General features: G+C 38.1%; 1 protein-coding gene across 4 annotated transcripts in view; it reads right to left on the bottom strand.

Annotated features, from left to right (window-relative positions):
- The window catches only part of Ccdc171 (coiled-coil domain containing 171), a 323,333-nt gene that overhangs the window by 40,946 nt on the left and 268,557 nt on the right, over window positions 1-13,830 (bottom strand). For all 4 annotated transcript variants that reach the window (XM_031377774.1, XM_031377773.1, XM_031377775.1 and 1 more), the window contains one exon: window positions 4,934-5,086. In XM_031377774.1, coding sequence (XP_031233634.1) covers window positions 4,934-5,086 — 153 coding nt within the window. The remainder of the gene's footprint in view (window positions 1-4,933; window positions 5,087-13,830) is intronic.

Below are 13,830 nucleotides of genomic sequence, written 5' to 3'. Positions count from 1 at the left end.
CTTGAATGAAGGTTGGGAAAAAAATGAAATAAAAGACATAAGAAGACAATCAGTTGAGTAACTGCAGACTCCACATCAGAAACCAAGACAGAGATAGGAGAGTCATAGAACATCTTACAGTGGGAAGACTGCTATCGATATAAAATTTCATAGTCAATGAAAATAATTTCCTAAAAAAAAATAAAGTGAAGTGAGAACATTGTAAAATGAAAGGGAACTAACAAAATCCATTATAATGTTGAATCTCTAAAACAAATGCTTAAGAGATTTCCTCAGACTTAAAAAACAAAAGATAGTAAACAGAGATTTAGGTCAATTATGAAGTGATCACAGGAGAACAAATAACATATCCTAGTAGAGAGTGTTTTCTTTTCTTTTTGTGATTATAATAAAATTATATCATTTCTCCTTTTTCTCACTCTCCAAATCCTCCTATATACCCCTTCTTCTACTCTTTCAAATTCATGACCTCATTTTTCATTGTTACTGCAAGCATATATTTCTAAGCATATAAATGTAGATTCCTAAATAAACCTACTCAGTCTGGATAATGTTGCTTGTATGCTTGTTTTCAGGGCTAAGCATCTGGTACTGGATAACTGGTCAGCGTGCTTTTCCCTGGAGAAGACTATTTCTCCTGCTCCCAGCACTCCTTAGTTGCCTGCAGTTCTCTGTGTAATGTTGAGGCCTTGTGAGCATTCCCCCATCTCCTTGGCATGTCTACTGTTGTTGTCCCTGTTCATTTCATATTTGGGCAATTACAATGGTGAGTGAGAAGTTATGGCTGTATGAAATTACTAGGGGATAGTCTCACAGCAAACTCCTCGATTATCTGGCTCTTATGATCTTTCAGCCCCTCTTCGCCAATGTTCTCCGAGCTTTAGGTGAGGAAGCATTTTGTAGATATATCCATTAGAACTGAGCTTCAAATTTAACCTTTTGATTGGTGTGGTTTTCTGTAATGAGCCTTGATGACGGATGAGGCTTCCTCATAAGGAGTTATACTTTCTTTGAAAAGGTAAATAACATTAAGATAGACAGACAGATAGATAGATAGATAGATAGATAGATAGATAGATAGATAGATAGATAGACAAATAGATTTAGATATATTGATTGTACTGAGATATATATCACTAAAATAATGAAAAATATATTAAAAAGCCAGTAAAAAATTAAAATGGAATGATGAAATAAATTCAAATAATCAAAGAGAAAAGAATAAAGGGAATACAGAGAAACCAGAAGAAACAAACATTTTTTAAAATGGTAGAAAAAAACCCAAGTCTATCACTAATATGCTAATTATAAATGACCTAATTACTTAATTAAAAACCAGAGATTCTGAAAATGCATAAAGGAAAACTAAATCATCCCTTTTAGAAAAAACTCACAGTAAATATAAAACATAGGTAGGTAAAAGGGAAAGGGCTGTAAAAAGGCATGCTGTGCACTAAGATGATAAAAATGGAGTATACTGGACAGACGTTAGAAGACCTACATTTAAGGGTCTCAAAACAATAGCCTGCTAAAATCATTCCTTTCTTAGAATCCCCTGGACCTTCAAAATCCACTGTCTCTGTCTTACACCCTGCTGCTAAGTCCATGAGGTAGTGGAAAAATCACTATGGTTTGGAAAGAGTCAGCTCCCCCACCCACCACCACCTTACTAGAAGAGTTTTTCCACAGTCAAGTAAGTCTAAAGGATATTTCCAGCCTCTGTTCCACTGTACTTTCAAAGCACCCAACACTACTGACTACAGATCCTTCTTGTGATATTTCACCCCCCATATTTTGGTTTTTCTTTTACAGCCTCCTTGATAACCTTGCCATATACTCAGGAATTATAAGTCGAATTTCCTAGCTTTATCCTTGGGCATTTTTAGACTGAACTTTAAGAATGTGTTAATGAAAAAAGAGAAAAACACGACCTCAGAAAGAACAGAGAGCTTAGGTTTTGCAACTGATGCTGTGATAGACAGAGAAGTACACACTCAAGCTACACTACAAAGCACAACAAAGTGATGCTACTGGAGTGTGAGGCAATCAAATAGCTTTCTGTCTGAGTAAAGGTTATTTAACACAAACACATACAAATACACACACATGCATATGCACACACACACACACACACACACACACACACAGCTCAACTGCTCATTAAGTACAAGGCAAAGTCCATAGCACACGATCATTTCTGTTGACTTCTCAATTTCTCTGTTAGGGAGTGGTATCACCATCCCAATTTATTGCTGGAAATTCTGAGATCCAAATCCCATCATTAGCATGGACAGAACTAGAATCTGTGCACGGATACTGCCAAAGCATCCTCTCCTTCTAACTTGGATGTGACTTAAAATCCTAGAGTCAATTGCTACATCTGAGAACAACAAAGAAGCAGCTCAGAAACTGCATTTATAAAGATAAATAAACCACTAAACTAGTAAAAATAAGCACCTGCTTCTAGATTTCTTACTATAAAGATAAAAGCCTATGTAATAGAGACACTACATTTCTTTTTGAGTTTTCTTTCTTTTTTTAAATTTAGAATTATTTATTCTATATATATGAGTATATATATAAAATATATATATTTTATACTCTGTTTTATATACATACACTTTATATATATATATACACTGTTTTATTTTATTTTATATATATACACTGTTCAGACACACCAGAAGAGGGCATCAGATCCCATTACAGATGGTTGAGCCACCATGTGGTCGCTGGGAATTGAACTCAGCACCTCTGGAAGAGCAGTCAATGCTCTTAACTGTTGAGCCATCTCCCCAGCCCGACACTGCATTTCTTAAAGCAACCAAAATGTACTTACTATGTGGGGTATAATTTGTATTATAATTATATTTATAATTTATAACTATGAATTTCTGCTATAAAAAAATCATGTTATTTTTTTTTGCCATGTATACTTAGTTGAATTCCTAATACACCCTCGTAATTCATGCTCTTACCCGCCAAAGAGTATTGCCTCTCATCCACATCACACAAAGTCTAAGGCTTGCTCTTCTCCTTCCCTCAAAGTTCTTAAGAAGTTCAAATTAGAAGGAGCGCACATGCAAATGCAGTGACAAAAGCATCATGAGGATGTGTGATTGTTTTAGAAAGAGTGACCCTCGACAAACGAAAGAAAGAAAAGAGTGCAGATCCACAATGACACCAAACTGAACAGCCTCCTGGCAGGATGACACATAACATCACCAGGCGGGGTCTTCACAGGGTAAGCATTCCCTTCCTGAGAATCGGTGCCAGAGTCAACGCGCCTCACATGTGAGGTGATAAGCAAGGTGTGCTCAGACCAGAGAGGCAGTGCAGTTTGGGCATAATAGTAAGTGCAGTTTCATTTTTAAAAAAGTAATTGGTAAATAATAATAATAATAATAATTTCTGCTTATCAAGTTTTGCCATTCTTAAAATTCAAGGAAGTACTTTTATGTGACTAATAGTAACAAGCAATATGGGTTAGTACAATTCAACCCAGTGAACATAAGCTAAACAGTGTAATTCATTATTAACAAATGAGATCAGACAATAAACATGAAGAAAGGTGAAGATGTATATTCAGATGTATAATGTTCCCTTTTTATCTTAATTTCTCTTAGTAGGGTTCAAAGTATCATTAAGCTCTCATTTAAAAAAAATCTAATATAGTCATATAAGACTGAACTGACACCCTAGTTCCCAAGTAACTGGCTTCTAATGTTTATTACATAAATTCCTAATATTTGCCTTCATAACCATTAGATATCAACTGTGGTCAAAGTATTCTTGGCCCAGGGTGTCTTTGTGGCCTTGAAGAATACCTCAGTGCTTGTATTTGTAGAGATGATCTGGAGTTCCGCTGAGGGCAGGGAGCAAACAGGTAATAAAAAATATATAACATAAAATACCTCATGGGTCAGTGGATCAAAGGAGCTATGGCAAAAAAAAAAAAAAAAAAAAAAAAAAAAAAAAAACAGTAAGCAAGAAAGGTAGAAGATATTCACAGACAATATGGGGCAAAGAGAGGCAGAGAGGAGTGGGACTCAGACCCAAAGGCGTCACTGAAATTCTAGCAGTGCAGCTGAAACTGAAGGGGAAAAAAAAAAGCCAAACCCAAATCTCACGAACCTAAGGTCAGTCAGGGTTAGTCCTGCTCTGCTAACCGTCATCATCTGAAATGAGTCCACAGCTGAAGGTCAAAATGGGAGTTGGTACTTAGAAGTCACCCTGCTGCATCACAACCAAATCAAAACAGGAAAACACGTGCTCCAATCACTAGCAACCCTCCGAATGTTTGTTACAATCCGTTACATCACAAATACATTTATTTTATAAAACTCCCCAAATGCATATCCCAAATGCAGGATTTTTTTTTCCAGTTTTAAATTAGCCCAAATTTCATCATGGCTAAAATTTTAAGACATAAAATGAGTACTGAAACAGAATTTTAATCATATAGATGAATCACAACATGCATCTTTAGCTAGGCATGTATTATGAATAAGTCTAGTTTTCTACAGAGAATAATCACATGTTCTAATTACCATTTTGGTTATACGCATAATTAATAATATTCTGTCTTAATGGGACACACTGAATCTTCAGACAGTTATAAGCTTAACTATGCATACTGCCAAACCCAACTGTCAGCTGTACTGCCAAACAAAGGACTCCTGATGTAGTATTTGAGCTTGAGAACAATATGCATATCTTTGTACATGATGCAGTGGAAAAATTAATTGCTTTTTTCTCTCAAATGTTTCTCCGTATTAATTTTATGTTGATTGATGACCTATCCTACTCACACACATGTATACACATCCACACAAATATAGATAGAGCCAAATGATCTTATGAGCAACAAAGACACAAATATAAATGTGCTCCAAGACCCAAAGAAAACAAAGGCATTTTGGTCGGGACTTACCGACTGCAAACTTTCATTCTCTCTCAGACAAGCTGTGTGGAGCTCAGACTTGAGAGTTGCGATATGGCTTCGGTGTGACGTCATCTCCTTCTCTAATGTAGAGATTGTAGCACTTGCAAGCTGGTAGACATCCATGAAACTTTTAATCATGGCCTTAAGAAATGAAAATAATGTCATATAAAATTCAAATAAAGTTGTCCCCAAAGCAGAATTTCTGTAATTTGAAGGCAAATTCATTCACAACTTGGCTAGTTTTTGGAAAATAGAGCTGAACTTCACATTTTATACTGAAAATAGTCACTAAGAAAGCTTTGGTATGGGATGGAGGGGTTGCTCAGTAGGCAAAGTGCTTGGTACACAAGAATAAGAAACAAAGAGTCAATCCCCAGCGCCCATGTAAAAAGCTGAACATGATGGCACACATAAGCCCCGCTTAGGGGCACAGAAAAATTCTTGGAGCTCACTGGCCACCACCTACCCTACCCTAATACTCTGTCTCAAAAAGTAGGTGAATGCTCCTGAGGAGCACGATTGGCCACCACATGCACACATGCATGCACACCCCCATATATGTATACACACTTGCATACAGATGTATATACATGTGCATGTGTGTGGGCTCACACACACACACACACACATACATACACACACATACACACACACACATACACACACACATACTCACACATACACACACACACACACACACACACACACACACACACACACACACACACCGGTGGGGTTGGAAAGATAATTGAGTCTTCATTCCAGAAGCTTTGCTTAAATGAGACATACTTTGATCTACTGTGCTTGAAATTTAGAACACGGGTTTTAAATACGGCACACTTATTTTCCGTCCTAAAATTAAATTCAGGTTGTAATTTGACCTAAATTTCAATCTTACAAGAGATAGCACAAAGATTTATAAATAACATATTAATATTTCATAATGAGCTGAGTTAGTGAAACTTCCAATCTACCTAAGAAATGTTTTAAAACAAAAGAACTCAGTTAATCCTGTGAGGAAACTACTGATTCCTATGCTGAGAGTGTAATTGTGTCCACCCTGCAGCACACAGAGATGTCCTCAGATACAACCTGCATATTAATAGCACAGGCAGGTGCTGGCTAACTTATCATCTCCCCTTAATAGCACTGGCTCAGGAGTGCTGAGCTCTGGATCACGGCGGAACCATATTCTATGGACTTTTTTTTCTTAAAAGAAATCTTCAGTGAGTTTTAAGCCCAAGGGATTCTATTATACCCTCTTCAACTAATCTTTCAAACTGCTTCAAGTGCATCAACATTAATCAAACATTTCAAAGTTATGTCCATTAAAAACAGTATCATGGTATTTATGAAGGAAATGTTCCTACTACAGACATATCATGCAATGAGAGATAGAGTCTAAGAATGCACAAATTACACTCAGTCTGATGGTCTGGACTGAGAGAGCCTTGGGAGACCAGGTATTTATCTTAGCAATTCTGAATGCATGTAAAAAGTAATTTAGTGAACAAGTAAGAACCAGTGTTCAGTGTCTGAGAAGCAGAAGTAGGCGAGTTACTAGAAAATTCAGAGGTTTTACTTATTTACCTATTGGCCCCCAAGCATCCTTCTTAGACAGCATCCCTTTCAAGAACCATCCACCAAGCCCAGAAAGGTTGTTAGCTTCTGTCCCAGCTCCCTGTGAGCTGCTCACACTGGCTTTGATTGTTGAATTCACTGGAGACAGTAATTACTTTACATGTTTTTCTTCTTTACCAGACAAGCAGTTCGCGGGGCCAGGCTCTGTCTACACATCTCTATTCCCAAGAGAGTGTCTTCAGTGACTATTTGTTTCAGTAAATGAGTGAAGGAACAACTTCTGAAGAATGTGTTAATTAAAAATTAGATGCGATGAAAAACTACAATCCACCTATTGGTATAAATTATCTTATAGAAAAGCATAAGGGTACTTGGAAAATATACTCTTAATGTCCAATCTAATGAATAAATCATTAATCACACTTTTTTCGAGTTGGAAAAAAAGCATAGCTTTAGGTGTAAAAAGGAGTGCATAAGTGTAAGCTTAAATATAAATTCTCTCCCCAAGAATAAATCAGGATACAACCTCTGTGTGTGAGTAGATATCCCATAACCTAGGCTACCCTACCTTGAAGCTAACAAGGTATTTCCTGAGGTGTCAGAAGCCTGTAATGCACAGATACAAATGAGGCTGTAGATACAAATCAGTAGTAGAGTGCATGAGGTTTGCATTTATCCCTGAAGTGGCAAAAAATATCCAATTACATCTGTTTCTTTCTGTATCAAATCTCTCTTCATTAATATGAACTCATTTCTCTTCTCCAATGAGATATTAAATCTGCCCCGTTCTTACTCTGTTATATATACAGCACTGTGTCCTCAGGAAATGCCACATAATCTCCAGGACATCCATCTCCTCCCTCACTACATAAAATAGGAATAAAAGTTACTCTTTGTCTACTTCCAAAACTGTTAGGAGGCCCAGACAACTAAAACACTTAATGTTTATAACTTATTTACTATACTCAGGAGTTGTAGTACAAGCTTTATAATATTTCTTTATAGTAATCATATAGGGCAGATACTGTTCTTTAACTAATTTTTCAGGGTAAAACATAAAGACACAATCAAGTGAGCAATATGGTGGCAGGATCCAAACCAAGGAATATTTAAAGCAAAGTTCTTCTCCTAACCATTTAATTGTATTATATTTTCATATAAGAACAGCTTCTAAAAGGGATAAAACTCCTGAATTCCATGGTAATATTATTGTTTGATTTTTAACCTCTGCAGTGAAATCCTGATGACATAACCTGATAGGTGATTCATATTATCTATGTACATATACATATAAAGACAGTACATATGAATATATTCTTGCTATAGAAGGATCTGAAATGCATAAGTGGCTGCAAGCATTCACAACTGCTTATTGAATAAGAATGGGAATTATTGAATGAGAATGGGAATTATTGACTGAGAATGGGAGTTATTGAATGAGAATGGGATTTTTTCTTCAATCAGGAAAATGCCTGTAGATTATTGTTTTACTTTTTTATTATTAGATATTTTCTTTATTTACATTTCAAATGATCTCCCCTTCCCTGGTTTCCCCTCCAAAAAAAATCCCTATTCCCTCCCCCCACCCCCCGCTCACCAACCCACCCTCTCCCACATCCTGGCCCTGGCATTCCCCTATACTGGGGCATAGAACCTTCACAGAACCAAGAGCCTCTCCTCCCATTGATGACTGACTAGGCCATCCTCTGCTAAATATGCAGCTGGAGCCATGAGTCCCACCATGTGTACTCTTTGGTTGGTGGTTTAGTCCCTGGGAGCTCTGGGGGTACTAGTTAGTTCATATTGTTGTTCCTCCTATGGGGCTGCAAGCCCTTCAGCTTCTTGGGTCCTTTCTCTAGCTCTTTCATTGGGTACTCTGTACTCAGTCCAATGGATGGCTGTGAGCCTCCACAAACCACAAGAAACTCAAGAAGAAGGAAGACCAAAGTGTGGATACTTTGATCCTTCTTAGAAGGGGAAACAAAATACCCATGGAAGGATTTGCAGAGAAAAAGTATGGAGCAGAGACTGAAGGAAGGACAATCCAGAGACTGCCCCACCTGGGAATCCTTCCCATATTCAATCACCAAACCCAGACACTATTGTGGATACCAGCAAGTGTAGGCTGACAGGAGCCTGATATAGCTGTCTCCTGAGAGGCTCTGCCAGTGCCCAACTAATACAGAAGAATCGTTTCACTTTTATATCACCAAAAGATCACTCTTGACTATTTTGAGATGAAACAGTTCAACATTTTTAAAGGAATCCCACATCCTAAATTTGTAGAAAGTATTTCCTGGATTCTCGGGTGTAAAAGTAATACATAACATGATATTCCTCAAAGCTTGTTTTAAAAAACATAAAGCATTTAAGGATGTACAAAATAGCTCTCCAAGCATGCATGAAGGTTTGGCTTGACCTGGACCACAATGATCCAAAGCATGAAGTTCAGAATGCCTGTGAAGTCAGTTCCTTATCAGGAAGAAAGGTGCTCATTAGTCTAAGACATGAAAATAGCAATCTAACTCAGGGGTGGGGAAAATGGAAACAAGCACTTCAAGACCCCTGATCAATCCTCTGGAGCCAACCTTCTCCGGACACCCTGCCCCCACATTAAATCACCACTGGTTCACAGAAGGATGACATAGAGCCGTATGGCACTACAGCATGCCCAGAATCTGAATGACCTGTGTTACCTTTCACCCTAAGGACCCAATGAAATCTGTACCTCAGGGGCTCACATAGTTATCTAAGAAACTGGGGGAAGGTTTCAGAACCAAAGAGATAAAAGTGTTTTAGAGTTAAATATATAGTAGTGTTAAACTGATATTAGCAAGGTGTGAGAAGCCAGATGTGTAAAATCCCCCTCTGCCTTCATTACTTTTCTACTGATGTGGCAAAGCAACAAGACCAAAAGCAACCTGGAGAGGAAAGGACTTTTTATCTCAGATTTCTCAGGCCATTATCTATAACTGAGGGATGTCAGGGCAAGAAAGGAAGACCAGAACCTAGAAACAGGAAATGGAAGTGGAAGCCATGGAAGAGTGCTCCTTACTGGATTGCTTCTTATGGCTTGCTCAGCCTGCTTGCTTTCTTTTTTTTTAATTAATTAATTTATTTACTTTCATCCTGATTGCAGTTTCCCCCCTCCTTCTTTCCTCCCAGTCCTTCCCCTTCACCTCACACCCCATCTACTCCTTCCCTTTCTCTTCAGAAAAGGGGATGCCACCCATGGATATCAACCAACCTTGTCAGCCTGCCTTCTTATAACATCCAGGACCCAGGAGTGGTAAGGTAAAAGATTTTAAATATATTTATATAGAGAGTAAAATGGGCCTTTCCTACAGAACTATCTAAAGTCTAATCAAGTTATTTGCTGCAACAGAACATCTCAATCTCACAATAATAACATGCTTATACCTTTATATCAAATTTGCTGACACATGAAGTCAAAAAATAGAAATATAAATGAAAGCAGCAATTCAAAGAATCAGTGAAATGAGGAGTTACGTTGAAAGGACTGATAAAATTGACAAGCCTCTCCAGACAGACAAACTAACCAAAGGAAAAAGGAGGGGACCCAAATTAATAAAATCAGGAATAAGAAGGGAAAATTACAACTGATACTGAGGAAACTCAAGAGAAGCATATAAACATACTTTAGAGCTATTAACTAATCAGTAAACTGCAAAGTCTAATAGAAATGGGTGGACTTCAAAATGCATATGGATATCCTATGCTTACTACTACCGTGATGAAACACCATGACCAATCTGACTTGGGGAGGAAAGGGTTTATTTGGCTCACACTTCCACATCACTTTTATCATGAAAGGATGTCGGTATAGGAATTCAAAAAGGGCAAGGAGTTGACACAGAAACCATGAAGGAGTGCTGCCTACTGACTTGCATATATTGACTTGCTCTGCCTGTTTTCTTATAGAACTCAGGACCATTGTGAGATGTAAAACCATGCCAGAATGCTTAGTAAGGTAGAGTAGGTTGAGAGCTGGAGACTGAGTGGGCACACACCTAAGACTTAGGCTACTGCCCTCTCCATGCCAGATTCCTGACTTGGAACATGTACCATGCTCCTCACATAAAAGAAACGTACCCTATGTTCACATAGGCCCAAAAGAGAGTTCTCCATACTAATGATGTACCTAGAGACCCGGAGGACTTAGCCAATAAGCTTTCTTTCCCAGACATTCTTCAAAAAGTATTTAATCTCAGGTCAGACCATGAGAAAGGAGTCTTCCACCTTCCACCATGCATGCATCCATCTTCCACCATAAACATCTAATAAACAATATGGTTAAACAGGGACTGTCACTTTCATCAAGATCCTCCATAAGGAACTTGGGGGAAGCCTTTGTCTACAGACCCACAGCTCAACTCCCCCATCTGTGCTTCCGGCCTGCCTCCTCCAAGCTAAGGACAATCTCCCCTGGGACAAACCAGAGCTCCCCTTTGCCCTCCAACCTCCTAACCTGGGCTGGATAACTAGGCTCTTCCTCAACTCCCAGCAGTGCCTGGATGTCCAAAAGTCAGAGAACCCCACGGTCCTGGCCTCATCACAGGACCGTAGACCCCTGAACCAACTCCAGCTTTCCCACATCTCACATAGTATGGGATAAGTGCAGTTAAACTCCCCAGCATACCACCTCCCCAAAAGGCTGTACCCAGAGGTGAGGTAGATGCAGACCCACAGACCATTTACCCCAGAGGTGGTCCCACCCATAATGCTCCTCCATCAATCAGGAGTTTTTAAAAAGGCCCTACAAGCCTGGCTACAGCTGGATCTTAAAGAGACAATTTCTCAGTTGAAGCTCCCTTCCCTCTGATGACTCTAGCATGCGTCAAGTTGATATAAAACTAGCCAGAACAATGACTACCAAAGTTAAATCAAAATGAGGAAAATGATTTAAGTAGACCATAACTACCAATTAGATACAAGCAGTAACTTAAAATCTCCTAGCTTAAATACAAATGGAACTGACAAATACAGTGCAGAATTTTATGAGACCTTCAAAGAACTAACACCAATACTCCTCAAATTATTCTGTAAAGTAGGAAAGAAATACTTCATCAAAAATTACCCACCATAATAATGTTAGCTTCACCTCAAAGATGGGTGGATGGTTCCACACATGTAAATCTATAAGTATAAAAAATATAATCCACCACATAGACTTTAATATAGAAGCCACATGATTATTTCACTAGATAAAGAAATGCCTTTGACAAAATTCAACATTCTTTTATAAAAGCCCTGATGTATTCAGGGATATGGGGCATAAAACTCAACATAATAAAAGTATATACAATAAGGCCACAAGTCAATATCATGGTAACTAGAAAAATTTCTCCAAGCATTTCCACTAAAAACAAGAACAAGACAGGAATTTCCACTCTCTCCACTCCTGTACAATATAGTACTTGAAGATTTAGCTACAGCAATAAGGCAAGTGAAAGGGATAAAATAAGTAAAAATGGGAAAGAAAGAAGTCAATGCATTCTTAATTGCAAATAAAATTATGTATTTGGCTGATTCTAAAGAGTCAACCGGAAAATTCCTACCCTTGATAAACACATTCAGCAAATAGCAGGATATAAAATTAAGACACAAAAAAAACCATAGCTTTCCTATATACAAATAACAAACATACTGAGAAAGAAATCATGGAAACAAACTCATTACAGTAGCATCAAATAAAATAAAATATATCAGAACAAATCTAAGAAAGTGAAAGACTTGTATTCAAAAAACCTTAAGATACTGAAAAAAAATTAAGGATAATTCTAGAAGATGGGAATTCTTCCCATGCTTGTGATTGGTATAATTAGTATTGTGAAAATGGCCATCCTGGATCTGAAGAATATCATCCTGAGTGAGGTAACCCAATCACAAAAGAACACATATGGTATGCACTCTCTGATAAGTGGTTATTAGCCCAGAAGTTCGGAATACAGGAAGAACAACCCACAAACCACAAGAAACTCAAGAAAAAGGAAGACTAAAATGTGGACATTTCATTCCTTCTTAAAAGGGGGAACAAAATACCCACAGAAGGAGTTGTAGTGACTAACTATGGAGTAGAGACTGAAGGAAGGACAAGCCATCTCTCCTGAGATGTGCTGACAGTACTTGACTAATACAGATGTAGAGGTTCACAGCCATCCATTGAACTGAGTACAGGGTCCCTGCGGAGTTAGAGAAAGGACCAATGGAGCTAAAGAGTTTGCAGCCCCCTAGGACGAACAACAATATGAACTCACTAGTACCCTCAGAGCTCCTAGGGACTCAACCACCAACCAAGGACTACACATGGTAAGACTGATTGTTCTGGCAGCATGTGTATAGTAGAGGATAGCAAAATCAATCATCAATGGGAAGAGAGGACCTTGGCCCTGTGAAGGTTCTGTGCCCCAGTGTAGGGGAATGCCAGGGCAAATAAGTGGAAGAGGGTGGGGTGGCAAGCATGAGAAGGGGGGAGCCAACAGGGTTTGTTCTTGTTTTTGTTTGTTCCTGGGAGGGGAAACTGGGAAAAGAAAAATCATATGACATGTAAATAAAGAAAATACCTAATAAAAAAAGAAAGAAAGAAAATGGCCATCCTACAAAAGGTAATGCAATGTCCATAGAAATTCCAGTGAAATTCTTTATGGAAATTGAAAGAGTAATCTTAAACTTTGTAAGTAAACACAAGAAAACCAGGATTTTCAAAAACAATCCTGAAAAATAATAAAATGGCTGGAGTTGCCACCATCTCTGACTCTAAGTTATCCAACAGAGCTACAGTAATAAAAATTCCATGGTACTGGCATTAAAACAGAAACACTGATCAATGGACCTAGTTATAAATAAGATCACATACGTACCACATCACTAGCTATTAGAGACATCTATAAGTACAGCTAACAGGAGAGATATGGCTATGAACTCAAATGTGGATGGGAAAACAGCAACAATGCTCACACAGTGCTAGTGAGGACAAAAGCAGTCAGTCATTATGGAAAACATTCATACACCTACATACGGTCCAGCAACCATATTCCTGAGCATTTACCACAGAGAACACCTAGGACCGCACAACCTGGACACAAATGTTCATAGCAGCAGGTTTATATGGGGTGGTCAGAAACTGGAGACAACAAAATATACTTTAATGGAGGAATGATGAAGAAGACAATCTGCTAATATCATGTAAAATTTTGGACAGATGTTAAGAGCATTAAACTAATTGAAAACAAGCCAATATCAAAAGGTCATATCCCTAGTACATACATGGTCATCTGATAATA

This window comes from Mastomys coucha, unplaced genomic scaffold (assembly GCF_008632895.1).
Source record: "Mastomys coucha isolate ucsf_1 unplaced genomic scaffold, UCSF_Mcou_1 pScaffold18, whole genome shotgun sequence".
NCBI classification, from domain to species: Eukaryota; Metazoa; Chordata; class Mammalia; order Rodentia; family Muridae; genus Mastomys; species Mastomys coucha.
The sequence above is the reverse complement of the archived record's forward strand: the minus strand, read 5'-3'. Positions and strand labels throughout refer to the sequence as shown.